The sequence below is a fragment of the Botrytis cinerea genome, chromosome 15 (assembly GCF_000143535.2).
Source record: "Botrytis cinerea B05.10 chromosome 15, complete sequence".
Classification (NCBI taxonomy): Eukaryota; Fungi; Ascomycota; class Leotiomycetes; order Helotiales; family Sclerotiniaceae; genus Botrytis; species Botrytis cinerea.
This window is the reverse complement of record NC_037324.1, coordinates 806853-824030: the sequence shown is the minus strand read 5'-3', so window position 1 is coordinate 824030 and position 17178 is coordinate 806853. Positions and strand designations below refer to the sequence as shown.

The 17178-nt window shown below is 41.9% G+C and overlaps 4 protein-coding genes across 4 annotated transcripts; 2 read left to right on the top strand and 2 right to left on the bottom strand.

The window, feature by feature from the left end:
* Window positions 1–99: 99 nt before the first annotated feature.
* Window positions 100–2352, top strand: BCIN_15g02340 (hypothetical protein). The gene is made up of 3 exons (XM_001547362.2): window positions 100–647; window positions 718–1542; window positions 1593–2352. Exons 1-3 carry the CDS (start codon window positions 619–621, stop codon window positions 1756–1758), a joined length of 1020 nt encoding a protein of 339 aa, XP_001547412.1. The 5' UTR covers window positions 100–618; the 3' UTR covers window positions 1759–2352.
* Window positions 2353–4972: 2620 nt separating this feature from the next.
* Window positions 4973–7871, bottom strand: BCIN_15g02330 (hypothetical protein). The gene has a single exon (XM_024697479.1). It carries the CDS (start codon window positions 7662–7664, stop codon window positions 5160–5162), a length of 2505 nt encoding a protein of 834 aa, XP_024553295.1. The 5' UTR covers window positions 7665–7871; the 3' UTR covers window positions 4973–5159.
* A 554-nt stretch (window positions 7872–8425) lies between these two features.
* Window positions 8426–10787, top strand: BCIN_15g02320 (hypothetical protein). The gene has a single exon (XM_001549523.2). It carries the CDS (start codon window positions 8867–8869, stop codon window positions 10535–10537), a length of 1671 nt encoding a protein of 556 aa, XP_001549573.2. The 5' UTR covers window positions 8426–8866; the 3' UTR covers window positions 10538–10787.
* Window positions 10788–11249: 462 nt separating this feature from the next.
* BCIN_15g02310 (hypothetical protein) lies at window positions 11250–13649 on the bottom strand. Its single transcript, XM_001549522.2, has one exon. The coding sequence runs from the start codon at window positions 13447–13449 to the stop codon at window positions 12058–12060; it is 1392 nt and encodes a 463-aa protein (XP_001549572.1). The 5' UTR covers window positions 13450–13649; the 3' UTR covers window positions 11250–12057.
* Window positions 13650–17178: the final 3529 nt, after the last annotated feature.

The window sequence follows — 17178 nt, the reverse complement described above, 5'->3', positions numbered from 1 at the left end:
CGGGAGAGGGAAAAAATCAAACAAAATATTTCTTGCACTAGCGTTGTTCGCTAAATTGACCTTAGGCCCCGCGCTGCTCTAAGACTCTTCAGATCCGTAGACTGGTGGTGCATACATACATACATACCAGTGCAGAGGAGTCCTCTCTGGCTGTTCCTACATTTTCATCATTTTAATCATTACCCACCAAACTGCAAACTTATTGAAACCCTCAATTTATAAATCGGAAATCGAAATCCTTCAAAGAACCCCGTCACATCGCATCACATACAATACAATACAATACATACAGCACAGCACCGCACAATACAATACAATACACATACAAATACGATCTTGCCTCGAAAGAAAATACGAATCGTCCTCGCCCTATAACTGGATACCATCTGCGAATACCGAACAAGCACCCTTCACTCCTAAATCCAGCCCTCTGCGATATCCTTAACTGGCTGCTTTGCTCAACAAAAATCACCCGATACCTCATCTGCTTGTACATCTCTATCTACAGGCATATCTCGAAAGTTCTCCAACGTCACAAACAGAAGCTCATTCTCTTGCCATCCTTGGAAGTTTGACAGAAAGCGCATAGTTACCAGATTTTATACTCATCCTTTCGTAATGGATAACCTGTGGAGTCGCCGTTCGAAGTAAGTGTTTCCTTCTTCGTTCCCGCATTGTCTCTTTTCTTTGAGCGCTTCTAATCCAAGTGTGGTACAGTTCCAGCAAACTTTCGCTATCCACAGGCAATCCAACTACGAATGGATCAACTTTTGGTGGTGGCGACCACGCAGCAAGGGGATTTGTCTTGGGGAGAAGACATGGAGATACTTCTTCGCACAGCACAAAGAATCCTTTCAATTCCATGTCCCCTTCGGCTTCATCTTTATCCTCTCCAACAACGGGCGCATCGAGCGCCTTTGGATTAGGATCAGGCGCTTTCGCATCATTTGGAAACTCGAAGGGCCCGAAAACACCTGGAGGTGGAGGTGCGCTGGATTTTGGAAGTGTAGTGGGGGGATCTACCAAAACACCAACTGCGGAGAAGAATTATAGAGATTTGGGAACAAAGACATCTAAAACTTCCCTTACAGATTCTAAGACGGCTACAGCGCCAGCTTCACACCAATTTCGACATGGCTGGGTATTTTGGTACAGACCCCCAATCTCCAAGTCAAACGGATTTGTCGAATACGAAAAGACCTTACATCCAATGGCAGCATTCAATTCGGCGGAGGAATTGTTTGATGTTTTCGATCATATGAGACACCCCTCGAATCTGCCACTAGTTTCCGACTACCACATGTTTAAGAAGGGAATTCGTCCAGTTTGGGAGGACGATGAAAATAAGAAAGGAGGCAAATGGATTGTGAGACTCAAGAAGGGTGTAGCTGATCGTTATTGGGAAGATTTAGTCTTCGCAATGGCTGGAGATGAATTCGACCCCAGCGAAGAAGTTTGCGGGGTTGTACTTAGCGTGCGCAATGGAGAAGATATTCTGAGTATCTGGACCCGTTCAGGTGGCGGGAGGGTACTCAAAATTAGGTATTGAACATTTTACCAAATGCCCAAGGAATATACTAACAATTTAATAGGGAGACATTAAAGCGCGTTCTTTCATTCCCACCTGAAACTAAGGTAGAATGGAAGTCTCATGATTCTAGTATACAACAACGAACTGCTATCGACGAAGCTCGAAAGGAGAAAGCGGCCAATCATCACAATAATCGTAATGGCACCGAACATTCGGAGAAGAAATAAGCGATCATTATTTCAACATTTTATTGAGCTCCCTTGGCCATGAGTTTTCTTTTTCCTTGCAGGAACTGTACAAGTATTTGGGTTGCATGAGTTGGTAAAAGCGAAATGAATGAATGATTGATTTGGCTTAGGTGGCGAATTCTAACTTAAATGTCATTTTGGTTCTGATTCTTCTTCATACCTTTTGATTTTAAGGGAGCTTGTATCATAGTTTCGAAGAGTTTCTTGTTCAGTGACTCTTCATAGCCTTGCCTTTTTTTTCTACTTCTGCTAGTTTAGGATTGCGGTAGCGACAAGCAATGTGCTACCTACTACGCAGTAGATATTACATTGAGCAAAATATATTTCTATGAAAGGATATGGCCGGACTTGGAGCAGAAGTTCCAATGGATGTCAATAGCTGTGACGTAGTCCACATTGCTTACTTTTTTGTATGAAACTCTGACATTGGGGGTTGTGTTGCAATTATGGATTATGCTTCTTTTACCCTTATGCATGTATGTTTGTATGTATGTATAAACAAAAGTGGTATGTATATTATTATAGTATATATTTTGTTCTATCTGCCCTTGAATATTCTTGCTTTGTTTGGTATAGTGTGGTGTACTGATTTTGTGTTATATATATATATATACATTGTTATATATGAGCATTTCTTTCCACGGTCTTCTTTGTTGCGAAGTTGGGAAGTTGATATTGGAGGGAATGGAGGGATTGGATTGGATTGGATTGTTGGATATTCGTACGAAGGTATGCGTGCTTGTGAGAAAAGGGGATTCTGATTTGCTGAAATGTGGGATGATGGAGATGGGGATGGAAATGGGGATAGGATAGCATTTTATCTATGGGCTTTGTGGTTTGGTTTGGCTTGGTGTCTTTTTCTGAATATGAATGTGAATGTGGATATATAGGGGAAGGGGAAATGGTGCGCGCATATGAGGAACGAGCATGCAATTCGATTCAACTTTTGCATCAAGTCTCGTGTACAATCTCTCTCTCTCTCTCTCTCTCTACCTGCTATCTAGCTAGTCTGCACATATCCGCTGGATTGGGACTTGACTTTTTTCATGTGAGAAAACTTTTGTGTATTCTTCTTGTTTGCATTTCAACCCCCCTTCTTTCTTTCCTTCCCGCTCTCACAAAACCACATTGCTATGATGGATTATGAATCTGTCTTGAGGGACAACCGCTCGTTTGCGTGGAAACGAATATACGTCTTACATACTTGTATATATATATATATATATGTATATATGTATATATGTATATATGTATTTTCCGAAGCGATTTCATCCATTCATCTCTTCACTCGTTCGTTCGATCCTCGACTCTCAATCCTCTACTTCATTTCTTCATATTTCCCAATAAGGTTAAGGTTGCTGGATGTAGAAATCTCGAGGTTTTTTTTTTTCTTCTTTTTTTTTTTCTTTTTTTCTCAGACTGATTCCGAGATGTTGATTTTTATTTTATTTTATTTTACTTTGTTTTATTTTAATTTGGTTTAGTTTAGTTTTGATGTTTTGGACCCGGAATCTGAAGAACCGTCAGTTAGATACATATATCTAGATGCACGTCATGCATGTTCTGCTCGTTAAAACAAGGGTGTTTGCGTTGTGGTGGTGGTGGTGAGCGGGAATACGTCATGTGATGTGATGTGATGTACTCCACCCACTCCCTATGCTGGTGGGAGAATGTCTTGTTGTGGAGTTTGGATGGATGATGGATGATGGATGGATGAAGCGACATTTTTTTTTGGCGCGGTAGAAAAGAAAAAGAAAATATACACTATGTATGTTTGCAATGAATATGAGAGGAAGAAATAAAGAAAATCGGGGTTTGTTTGTTCATTGCTATTTCTTAAATGTGGTTGTTTGTGGATTTCGTTCTTTCATTTATTATTTGTGCTGGATTTGATTTTCGGAAAGGGAGGAGAAGCCGAGGTTTTGTCTGGTCTGGTTTTTGTGGCTCCACTACATATGTCATTTACTCCATTTCTCTGACCCAATAGAATATATACTAAAACTATCTGTCGTTTTTCATACAACAACCTCACTAAGCTTCTGTGGTCCAATGGTTAGGATTCCACCCTTCCAAGGTGGAGGTTCGTGTTCGATTCACGGCAGTTGCATATCATTTTGTGTTTTCTTTTTTTTGTCTTTTTCAGATCGTTCTCTTTCTTTGTATTCCATGTATCCGGACCAAAAATTCTTTTATCGTCTTCTTTCTTTTTATGGAGATGCAAATAGGGACGGGTGAAAGGAATCAATTTTTGCAGTGGGGAAAGGGGGAAAAAGGAGGGCGGACTGAGCGGATCGGCTCGCTTCGGTTCGTGTCGGGCTCATGACGGCGCGGCGTGCAGGTTTGATATTTATTTACGTTTGCACTTATTTGATACTACATACCTATTTATTTGTGATCATTAGCAACTTTATGTACGAAAAGGGGTTTCCTTGTTTGCGGATATTTTTGTTGTTTGGATTGACTTAGAGTTGTTGTGGTTGTTGAATACTACAAAGGATAGAAAGCATCCATATTGGATACTCTGGACAACATGGGCAGGTGTATCGTATTGGTCGAGAGTTTATCCCGTCATGATATCTGTCTTGGATTATTCGTAGTTCAAAGAGCAACGGATTGTAATCTCGGGCGTCATTCTGTTTGGTATGCTAGGAGTAGTAATAGTAAAATCACAATCAATCCAATCTATCTATAGTATAGCAAACACAACACTGGCTATATATATGTATATAGTATTCTACAAACTGAATTTCCAAGCCTCATATGGAAACACTAGATTAGCTCTATGGCATAATTCATAAACCCACAAGTAATTTCTACTCTCCTTCTCGGTCGTTGTGTGACTTGTGTTGAGTCTTGCAGAGAGGGTATGTATTCCACGTTGTCTACTTCTGATGTTCGAACTTCGAAGTGATGCACATCTTTGTATTTTCGTCAAAACTCAATATGGTGTTCTTTTGCAATTTCAGATTTTGGTATTGATGGAGAGTTACTTCGAGATCGATGCTGTGTAGTATTCTCCATCCATTATCAACCGGATGAAAAGTCGCTGAGAACGGCATCTTTACAGGTTAGCTATGGTTCTAGAAGTAGTCGGCTCTCCAGGATTCGAAGCGAAAAGTTCAGATACTTCATAATTACCTATCTATGGAGACCATTGTATCACAAACAAATCAATCTGAACGAGAATTTTCCCTGGAATCCATTCCATGTTGTTGTGATTTTTGTTCAAGAAGCTATTTAATTAAGAAAATCGATACTCATGACAACACTTCATAAACGCCAAATTTTCGAGTCTGAATCAGTGTAGTTTTTTCTCAATATCCTCCTTAGTTCTCAACCAATATCGTATTAAAGCAACCAGATCGAACCATGATCCAGTGTCAGTATAACCTCACACAATCTCCCCACTCCGTGATCATTCTTCCCACCAGCACAAAACCCCAAACAGGCGGGATGAAAATTCCAAGAGGAATAAAAGCAAACGCATACATGAAAGTTCCTATTGTTGGTTGAGGAGCAAAAATAAGAGATGTCTCCCCGACCATTCCAAATATAGATTTGAAATATGCTTGAATGAACTTTGTAGTCCTCTTTTTCCAATCGCCAGTTTCATTTTGTTCATCATTTAGAAACGTTTTATTAACTTCATAAATTTTATGATGGAATGCCGGAGCACCGGATAAACACAAACAAAAAATGGCTGGAAACAAAAAGAGAATCTTAAGAAGCTCAAGGGTACTAAGAAGAGGAAGACAGAATCCATATAGGCCACTTGCAAGCCATGTCATCATGATACCTCTTTCAGTTACGGAACTCCCACCAGAGCGAAATTTCGTCAATCCCGCAATTAACCCAAAGAAAAGACCTACAACACAAATTCCGATACTAATCTCTACTAGTATAGCCCATCCTGTTCGTCTGCTTGTTCTTGTTATAGTTGGCGAAAAAAGAAACTCTTCGAGCTCGGCGATTGATGCGGCAGTCGTAGTGGGTCTTCCCGGCAGTTTGAGTAGTGTACGCACGTTGGAAATAGACGCGGCTAGATCATTTTCTTCGCTATCAGTGATTGGCGATAGTGCTTTGAGTTGGATTGTATTGGGCTTTTTTTCATCAACTTTAGGCGTGTCAGCGAAGTCATCCCAGCGGAGAAATCGATGGCAATTTGGGTGGTAAATTATAGCCGATCGAACTGGAGCGAACTCTGCATTTTCATCCGAAGTTATTGGAATAATATGACCTTGCAATGCAAGAGTGTATAAAAGCATCGTTCGTTTGAAGTAAGAGCTGGTGAGGCCTGGGATTTTGTAGGCTTCAAGCCTTATCCTATTTTCCTTCATGTTTTGCAATATGGCGAAAAATGAACTTGTCTTCTCACCCCGAGCAGATGACAAATCCTCCATAAATTGATGAATGGTATATAATAGGCCTTTTCCTGATGATAGCTTGGGTGCACAAGGGATTTGGATTTGGTACTCATCCGTTGAGCCCACTGGCCTTGCTAGGATGTCCTCCGGATTAGACTGCGTACGAGATTCATCGGCGAAGAAAATATTTTGTGCCACCAGGTTCTCGTCACCACCATTAGGTAATGTTATACCAGTTGGATCTGCAGGTTGGCTGGGATGATTTGGGCTCGTTTCAGATTCGTTTGTGGGAGGAGCAGTGGAAGCATTGAGTTGAGAAACTACTTCCAGATATGTCATTTTCGCATCTTTGGCGGATGGCTTCTTCTTTGCCTTACTTGCAGTGATTAGATCAAGTAGATAAATGACCATTTTGAAGATTTGCATCTCACTAGCCGTCGAAGTAAGTGTAAAGGAGAAGTTTTGAATATCTTTTTTGGTAAGACCACTCCATGCTGGATTCTCAACTTGCATCCCATCTTTTGGTAGAAGAGAAATCATTTGGGCTATTTCGCCTTCAAATCTTCCACCCAGTTTTTCTGCTTCAACCATAGTCTCGCTGCGTATCATGTACAAGCAAGAATAGTCTGGAGAGACCATGTTTGAAATTAGATTAACAAGAGTCATGGCAAGATATGGTATAACTGTAAGATGATATGACGCGTATCCCCAGCGACTAATCAAATCTGGGCGATTGGAGAGAAGGGTGGTAAACGCGGCGACAACCTGGATAAGTGAAGCCACTGCTTTTAGAATACTGTAGCTAGCACTGATCTCGCTACTAAGTCTTGGATCTCCGTGAGTAGCTGAAGCCACTTGGGAAATCAAAAAGGTGTTGCGGGGTACTATGGCAAACTCATAACCTTCTGGAAGATCATATGTACCATGTACTCGCGACAATCGTAAATCCACGCGCGATCTGGCCCAGACGGAATCAAAGTGTATCCACGTGGATGATTGTTCGCGGGCATATGAAGGAAGATATGTAATCATGTTTGCTTTTATAGGCTGAGAAGAGTCGTGCCTAAATTGCCCCTCAGGATCCGTATTCTCCACGTCTCTATCATCCTCAAGCACTACTCCCACAGAAAACTTTTGACCCGTCTTAGGTCTCCAGTGAGGTGCTCGAACAACCATGCATAATGCCCCGGCTCTGCATGCCTTTTCGAGCTCGTTTCGAGCGAATATTGGTAATCGAACAATAGCGTTGAGCGCTCGCAGGAGACCAGACATCGGAAAAAACAACGCCAAAAGAGCATTACAACCCTGAAGAAGGGTGTCATCTCCAGGGCTTGATTTAACAGTCGCTGCATGGGCCAAATAATTTGTGGCAAAGAAAATGATAACAGCTGCAACTGAAGGCCAGTAGTCCTTGGTAATAGGAAGGCACAATATATGCTCATTGCCATGTTGGGTTGTACTGTTGGGCACTTTTATGGTGACATTTGTTAAAAGACGATCGGGAAAAATAGAGCTCATCATGAGATTGAGTTAGATATTCAGGCCAAACACGCATTGCGCTAGCATTGCACAGATCTTTTGCTATCTCTATATATATTTTTGGCAATTCTCAGCCTCACAGAACATTTTGTCCCGTGTTATCTAGAGCGGCTGGAGTAGCCAATGCGTGTCCGCCTCTTAACGCCAACATATATTGCATACCAACCATACACCCAAATCCGGCGAGCCAGACAGATGACCTCCAGCCTTAATAACCAACCAAATGTTGAAGATGGAAATAGGCTTCTTTTCGTGGAATACGCTGAGTTCGCCTCAATTTTAATCTTCTTCCATATATAGATAGGTCTGTTCTTACTGAACAGAGTAGCTCCACATATTTGAAGTGTGTGCAGGCTTTCCGCCCTCGAGCCCTCTTGACTAGAGAAAAGTAAACTCAGAAGCCATCTTCGCATCAACTGACACACTTGAGTCACAGTAGCTAATCTGTAAGTTGAGACGAATACACCGGCTGAACGCCAGTTATGCAGTATTGCATCGAAACGTTTGAATTGCCTAACCATGATGCAGTAGCAGTGTAGCTAGTCATCTTCAAACATGAGATCGCAAGAAAATGTTTAGGGTTATGTCAAGTTATGTCAGGTTGTGTCAGCGGGGTGAGAGGGGCTCGAGGGCCTTGTGGTGTGGGCCACTTGATATCGGGCCAAACATCCCTTCCAATACCGATGTTAGCTCGTTAACCTCATGGGGCAAAAGCCATCGGCATCATCGAAACGAAATTTCCCGACATCTCTATTCCTCAATTGCCATCTGAAGTGAGACGGCAGTAGAGAGAGCTATCGAGACTGTATCACTGGTCAATCTTAGGATGCGAGATACTTGTTTTATCTCTAGTCTCGAGAATACGGGATACACATACTGTCATGTCTAGATGTAGGACTCGTTGCACCATCTACACGGTGTCAATCGACCCCGATTGTGTGACCTTGCGTCTATTGAGCATTCCATATGTGATAGAATATTGTTGGAGGTAGGTGCAGGAGTGGCATATATAAATACATGTCCCAGCACATGCTACTTGGCTCTTGATTTTCACTCTTCTCTGTCTTCTATTAACTAGCTAGTATCAAACAAGCAAGGTGGAATAACCCCGCATCCGCTATACGATCTCAAGATATCTCTCCCTTCACCCACAGATTCGCATCAATTATCGACCTGGACTCAACATGCGATCAACTGCAGTCCTCATTGTGGGCGCAGGTCCCACAGGCCTCACTTTGGCCCTAGAACTTTCTCTCCAAAATATCCCTTTCATCCTAATCGAACCTCTCTTCACCCAATCCCCTAATTCTCGCGCTCTCGTCCTTCACACTCGTTCAATGGAACTTTTCTCCCGACACTCCAGTCTCGTATCGAATCTCCTCCCTCTTTGCAAACAAAATCTCGGCCTAAGTTTCCACATCAACAAGAAACATGCATTCGAGATGGATCTCTCCCGGGAGAACATGGGTGTACTCGACACAGAGTATTCAGGACCTTATTTTCTCAGCCAGAGCGAGACAGAATCATGTCTTGAAAAACAATTAGAAGAATATGGAGGCAGAGTGGAGAGGGGAACAAAAGCCATGTCCATTGTTCAGGATCACAGTGGTGTTACAGTTCGTGTCAAACAAATAAGGCAAGATGGCTACGAAGAATCCGACGAGGAAGAGATTCGCTGTCAATACATTGTTGGATGCGACGGGGCCCATTCAATGGTTCGGAAATCCGCCGATTTGAAATTCGAAGGCTCTGCATACCAATCTGATTTCTTACTGGCAGACGTAAAACTAGATTGGGAGTATGCATCTGATCGATTGACGTTGTTGATGGGGAATGAATTCATGATGTGTTTACCGCTCAAAGATGGAGTATATCGACTTGTATTAAGTATTCCTAATTCTAAGAAGGAAGATTCGATTTACGGAGAGGCCAAAGATGATGCACCTACTCTTAAACAATTCGAACAAGCTTTCGAAAGACTCGCTAAGGGGGAAGTACAACTCGAGGATCCTCCTATATGGATTACAAGATTTAAACTCCATCATAGGCTTGCCGATTCCTTTCGCAATGGCCGGATATTCGTCGCTGGGGATGCAGCGCATATCCATTCGCCAGCTGGTGGACAGGGGATGAATACAGGCATCCAGGATGCCATCAATCTCGGATGGAAACTCGGCGCTGTTCTTCGCAACGAAAGAAAAGAATCTTTTCTCGACTCCTACACTATTGAACGACGTCGCGTGGGCATCAATCTCCTGAAAGGTACAGATCGAGTCTTTGAATTCATGGCCACGACCAATCCTGTTTATCTCTATCTACGCAACACTCTCTTTCCATGGATGGCTCCAATTGCTTTCAAGAAGGGTGAAAATCGCGCTAGGAGATATCGATTTATTTCTCAACTGGGAATACGCTATCGACATTCGTCGATTTGTAGAACTGCAAGTGCTTATTATGGACCTAGAAGAGGAGGCGATCGCGCACCTGATGGGAAAATTGTCTTACCTGATACTCAAGAGCGGACGAATCTATATTCGTTACTTAAAGGGGCGACGCATCACTTGTTACTATTTTCAGGTATGGGGAGAAGGGCAATGGATGCGCAGGAATTGTTGGAGACAGTGGGAACAGATTTCCCGGAAAAGGAACAGAATTGGTTGACGGTCCATAGGATCGTGAGCGAAGAGAAAAAAGGGGGAGAGGGGATTTATGATGAAGCAGGTATTCTACATGAGAGGTATGGGTTTGGAAGTGAACCGGGTTACGTATGTATCAGGCCCGATGCCTATATCGAGTATATTGGGACGATGAACGGATTGGCAGAGTGGAAAGCGAGTTTGCTTTTGCGAGGGTAGAGTGGGTATGATGTTGAGATATTGGAAAATTATAGGATTTGGTTATGGATTTGGATCTTGGTGGAAATAGCTCTGCGGAGTATCGATGAGGCGCTGCGATTTTGGTATGGGAAGGGATGGAAGGGAATGGAATGTCTGGTACTCGTAATGTTTGAATGTATTAATTGGGAATACCTCACTCACTCGATAGCATACGGTGGTTATCGTATCATATCATATATGGAATTCTACTTCTTATTATTTTTCTCTACTTTTGCTCTGCTTGTTTGTAGATGTGAATATGAATATGAATAGGTCTACACGCTAATGTTGATATTGATATTAATATTGATGGCCATCTAAACCAACTGGAACTTATAAATATATATATATATATATACTTGAACTAACTTGACTTGATTCTTGGGCAATGATGGGAATAGAATAGAAGTCGATTCTGGAGTATGTACGGATGGTCTCGTTTAGGTAACTTGAAGTCTTGAACTCGAATTTGGTGCTGGTTCTGGTTCTGATTTCGTGGGATTCGATGGGTGGATGGGTGGATGGGTGAATATGTAGATGTGTAGGTAGATATTATCTAGGGAATTTTATATTCAAGATTTTTGTTGCGGGTATGGAATCTGGATGGATGGATGGATGGGTATTGATTGATATTAACAATTCAGAATTCAGGATTCACAAGTCAGAACTCAAAAATTAGAACTCAAATCGATGACGTTTCTAGGTGGTAGAGAATCTTTATTCATTATATACTTATTAATCATTACATCATGTCATATGTATATGTGTATGTATATTTTCTCTACACCAAGTAACTCAACTCAACTTAACTCAACTCAGTTTAGCTCGGCTCACTATTCATCGATGTTTTGATGGATTCATCCATAAATACACACATACATAGTATCCCCCCTCCACCAAAAATTACATCCCCATCCTCCCTATCTCCCCATCCCAGAATAATGGATAACTTCCTATGGGTGAGCTCTTCCAATGTAATAGCTGCCCGTTTATCTGCTGATGTTTCACAAGTTCTTTGTGTGTGTGTGTGTGTGTTAATTTTGAACTGCGAATTTTGAATGTGAATATGAATTTGTATGTGAATGTGAATATGAATATGATTATTTGACTCCGTGCCCGCCCGCCCGTCCGTCCCACCATCGCCCACCCATCCGCCCGCCCGTCCATGCAATGCAATATGCTATCCGTGATTCTTTTGTTGTGATTTTGTTTCGAGGTGAGAGGAGAAGAGGTTTCTGTTTTATTGGAGTATTTGAGTGTTTGTTGCGTTGTGTTATGTTATGTTATGTTGAGATATGATGTGATGTGATGTGATATGATATGATGTTGCATAAAGTTGTAAATAAAGTAAGTACATGCAACATTCCCATATAATTGCAAGAACTTTTCCTGCACTTTTGTGTGCCTTTGCCGTTAAATCGTTTGAATTTCGTAAGTGAGTCTGTAGATCTAATAAACATCACCAAAATCGTTGTGGAAGTCTCGAAGCAGAGGATTTTTCATGCGAGCCACGTCTCTTCCTTCCTCGCCGGTGTGGCTTCGCCCGATGTACCCAGACCTCCGCCTATAGTCAACCCATCGTCGTCGTCGTCTTCTTCTTCATAGCTTGCATTATCATCGTTTCCTCCGTTCGTAACCTCATTATGGGTGTACGTCCCATCCTCGTAATTGTCCTCCACCATCCACGTCAATCCGTTGGCGGCTTCTTCCAGCGGGAAAACTTCCCGAGCGTATTCCTCCAATCCTCGATATCCTTCCCATAACTTCAGCGCTTCTTCCGGTACCTGGTCCTCTAATTCCTGCTCGGCGAAATATGGAGGTTGGCGTCTTGGATCCGAGCGTCCTAATGAATACATCTGTTCTAGTGCGACTAATTGATCTTTATATCCTCGCGGGATCTTAACTCGCACTTCAATAGTAGGATTATGTTTATATTTTACTGAACGACCGACACCGCGGGAAAAGGCAGCGCAAGCTTGTTTGGGAGAGAGAAACTCATAAGCGAGAGGTATGCGACGAGGATTCGAGGAAGAAGCTGGTGGTCCATCTTTGAATACTTGTAAGACTGCGGGTCCAACATCATGTTCGGCGTCTAGCCATGGTAAAGGTACATCCGGATGGAAAGGAGCTTGCCACTCAAAGGAACCGTCGGGTTGGAGAGCCATGCAAAATAACGGGTATGGTAGCGATGTGAAGTTGTTGTTGTAAATTCCGGTGTAGAGGAATGTTGATCGGAGAGAAGGTAGCTTGGTTCGGATGTATGTTTCGACTGCGTATTTTTCGGACCAGAGAGGTAATGATGGCCATGAAGAGGAGACGACAGAATGATTGGGCATAGATGAATAGATATAATGCTCTATACCGACAGCTGCCGCTGCATCGGCCAGAGCACAACCAATAGCATATTCATCACCCCAGAATGTAGTATTGATAAATGCTAATTGCGCTCCGTGGAAAAGATCTCGAATCAGTGCATCATTTAGTTTGGTAGTCTCGGGATCTAATGTTGGCGACGATGACGAAGATCGTTTGATGAATAGGTCGCCTACTAGGACAGTAACATTGGGAAGAGAAGAAATTTCAGACGCTACTATCCCATCAAGATTTCGCAATTGAGCTCGTACATTATAGCCCACTGCACTAGCAACGCGGATAAATGATGCAGCCTGTCGTCCGGAGGAATTGACGACAGCGATAGTTTTCGATGGAGTGGTCATGGATCGTTTTGAAGGACGATCTGAAAGAGTTGGACGATTATAGAAAGAGAAATTGTCAAGAGGAGAACTTTCGGGGTACGAAGTGCAAGGTGCGTGTTTGCGATTTATGGGCTGTGGTGGTTCCGAAGGTCGAGGTCTGATGGCGAGGGTAGCCCTCGGCGTTGCTGAGGGCATTGGATGATGTGATTAATTGTCAGACGATCTATTGCCTCTGAATAACAAGCAATGATGCAAGGCTTAAATTTTTGGTGTTTTCCTCCAGATGAAATTTGTGGCTGAAATCTCTCTCTTCCGAGTTACTCCCCAACTTTAGACGAAATGGAAATTACTGTTTACTTGTAAGGGAATTCCAATTGAACCCTTGCTGCTCCTTCAGACAAACGAGGAAATGGAAGCGGAGAAGGTTCCTGAAAGGGGGTACCGACGAATCAAGTCCGTTGGTAAGAACCTGCGCTCGACAAATATGAATCTAATGGTCGAATGGAATAGATGGGTCGAAATGCAATGCTGTACGTCGATCACAAATGCCAAGTCCTTTTTTTTCTGGATTTGATGTAAATATGTTAGGTATAGTTCGAAAGCATTCGAACTCGAGATATTCAACTTTTAGCTACTACGTCCAGTGACACCACCTCGGCCCTCGTTTGCGAATGACCTCAAAAGACTGGACTCAGCGAAAATGTCTGGGCTGCTAATGAATTATCAAAGATGGGATGAGTTTCCGTGATATTGGAAACTTTTTGCGTCTAAGATTGATCCAATCGGGTAATTATCTTTTCTTTATCCGATTAGTTTTTTTTTAAAGCGGTGAAGTTGCTGTTTGCTTTCAATTTATTCAACGAGTCCTCTCTCATGGAACGAAATGGGGGGAGGGGGGAGTCAAGTGATTGAAGCTTCTTTCTTTTCTTTCTCCCTCGCAGCAGCAGCTTCTCCTTTTGTTGTCAAGAAGGAGTGGATATATTTGTTCGTGGAAGTGGTTTTTTCTTTTCTTCCTCTTTTTCTTGATCAATCGCTCTGGGTATCGAGATGGAGATAGGAAGATGTGATGTTCAAGAGGAAGTCTTGCACCAAGTGAAAGATAACTGTGAATGTTTGTGTCGTGGGATTATTTGTGCGGTGGGACAAGAAAAATGCAGTACGAAGAGTGATGCTTCTCTTATGTAACGAAACAAGAGATGTGTAGCAGTTTGGAGTAAGTATGAAAAAGCTGTGAAATCCCAATTAGGTATGGAATGTAGATTGATATCGAGGGGCAATATTTTAGTGAATAAAGTAGAGTAGAGAAGATAAAGAAAAGCTTTTAGTTGAGTCCGAGGTTATGTTAGGTAAGGGAGGTAAGGAAGGTAAGGAAGGCAAAGTAAGGGTAAGGCAAGAAAGATCTCTTGATGATTGCTAGATGGATGCTTCCTGGTTTATGTTAATTATAAAAATTCTTCTTTTCCGAGGTTTGTTTCAAATGTTATATACTCCATATACTAGATACCAGGTAGGTATGTTGTATACCGAGTAGGAATGAATGGGTAAGGAAGAAGGAAGGTTATTGAAATGTCGATATGATAGGTAGGTCCTACTATCCTCGCAGGGAAAGGAAAATGAATAATTATTGTATGAATATGAATATGTATATATGTACGAATATATGTGTGTAAACACCTTGATACGTATACCATAGTAGGCATGTAACCATAAGTTATGTCTAGTTTAATCTTTCATGACTCGGTCCACGTGCAATGACCATATGATCTAATTGTATATACTTTGTAGATAGTTTATTGACTAGACCTTATATTCTACGATGTACACTTTACTTATCTTCCACCAGTCTCCACAAGCTGTTCAAAAGGATCTTCCGCCCCTTCCCCCTCCCCCTTTGTTCTAGAGAGATAAGGCTAAGAGCTCGATCAATCAATGTTCTTCCTCTCCTTCCTACAACCTTGATGGCTACGGCAGTTGAAGTTAATCATGATATACTTCTGATGGTGTAACGTGTATATGTACATGCTATCTAGGGAGGGGTATAATACTCATGTTCATGAGATCTACTTGGCCCAATACTGTACTCGTCTCTTGTACACGTCCATCAACTTTACCGTGTAGGGCACGCATATGTGCATAAGTACAGTACGTACATGACAACTGCCAGCCACATATATCATTTGGAAATGATTTTACCTAGTATGGAAAAAGTATTTTTATATCAAATCCCTTCCGTCGCTCAATCCACCATGATTTCCCCACAAAATGTAGATAAGGCGGGACCTCCTTCGTAATAGAGTTTTGCGGCATCGGATGATGAAAAAGGTCTTCATCTAATTTGACTAATTAGTTAAATGTGAAAGCAGACGGTGCACCATGTGGTCTAAGGCTTTGGGAATTAGTAATAGTATCACATTTCCATCCATTCAGGAACAATCTGGATGTTCTGTTTGCAGGCCAATTGGAAAATTGCATCAACTCCGTATGTACGATGTATGTTGCTCGTCCCATTATTCAATCATCTAACCCTTACTACCGTACTTGTGCCTGTACTCTGGATCATATATAACTCATAAAAGAAACATTTGCCAAGTCATACTTTGTATGTACGAGCAAATTAACTCGTATGGCAGGGTTCGGCGTGCCAATGCCATTCCCACTCACTACAAGTGGATATTGGAATGAATGCTTCTCTTTTCGTGTCTACTCTGGCATGGAGAACTCTCCAGGTCGTTGTCATCTAACCAATGAGAAGGATTTTATTATGCTGTCTTTCCTAGATTACCTCCACGTGGTGTCATCAACACGTGTTGATACCGAATTGTCTATTTCGATAAATCGGGTTGAGATACAGATCGATGGAAGCTTTATTAGGAACCTCATTCCCCAATAGCAGAGAGGTTCATCATGCCTTATCACACATATGCCATGCTGTATCATATATCATGTTGTATCACCTCGTATCAACTGACACTCTTACTCTTACTCTTACTCTTACTTGACTACTACTCAATACTCAATACTCACTACTCGTTCAAAGTCTGACATTAAATCCCCTTTTGGTATAGACTATCAGACTATCAGACTCCCAATGCCAACCTCTAACTTGCCATGATATCAAATCAAAAAATCACGAGATCTTTATCGATTCTCGAGCCATTCTACTTGAGCATCGAGGAGAAAAAATGAACAGAGATTGATTTTTCTTACCCCATTTCAATATGAATTCCGAATCTTCTTGAACCAATGAGAAATTTTGCTTCTCAAACCATTTACCATTACCTAACTACATCATGGTTTACCTTGAACTGTCTTGAAATTTTTCAATGCCATGTCGCCATTTCTTATAATTATTACTTCATGAGAATTGATCCTTTTCCGTCCTGCCATATGTATTTCCGCAATTCTCTCACTATTAGAATTAACCTGGACTGCGAATTCGGAATACCGCCATTTCAATGTCTCATTGTTCCCAGAGAATTCAGTTTTTCCACATCCACACGAACCAGAGATTAATTTGGGACCAAATAATCAATCTTATTCTGCTCTGCTTTGCGGTGCGTTGCTTTCCCTGGTGGCCAATGAAAATATTCTTAGCTAGCCATAGGAAAGTTTTCCATGACCCATTATTGATCCTATTAATTCAACCCAAAAATTGTTGAAAAAATTCACCTACATCTTATCGTATACGGTTACGAATTACCCCTTCATCATAGGCGACAGAATCTTCCAGATTCAACAAACCCCTCAAAGTGCCTCGTCTCATCACGGGCCATGGCTCAAGCTTTCCCCTTCGCACTTTACACTTTGCACGAAATAATCCGCACCGAAGAATGAACGACGATTAGATTTTCGATTTCTACGGGATGAGCCTTGTTTTGGAAACTATTCTCCTAGCTCAAGAGTCAATATGCATGGACTTCGCTC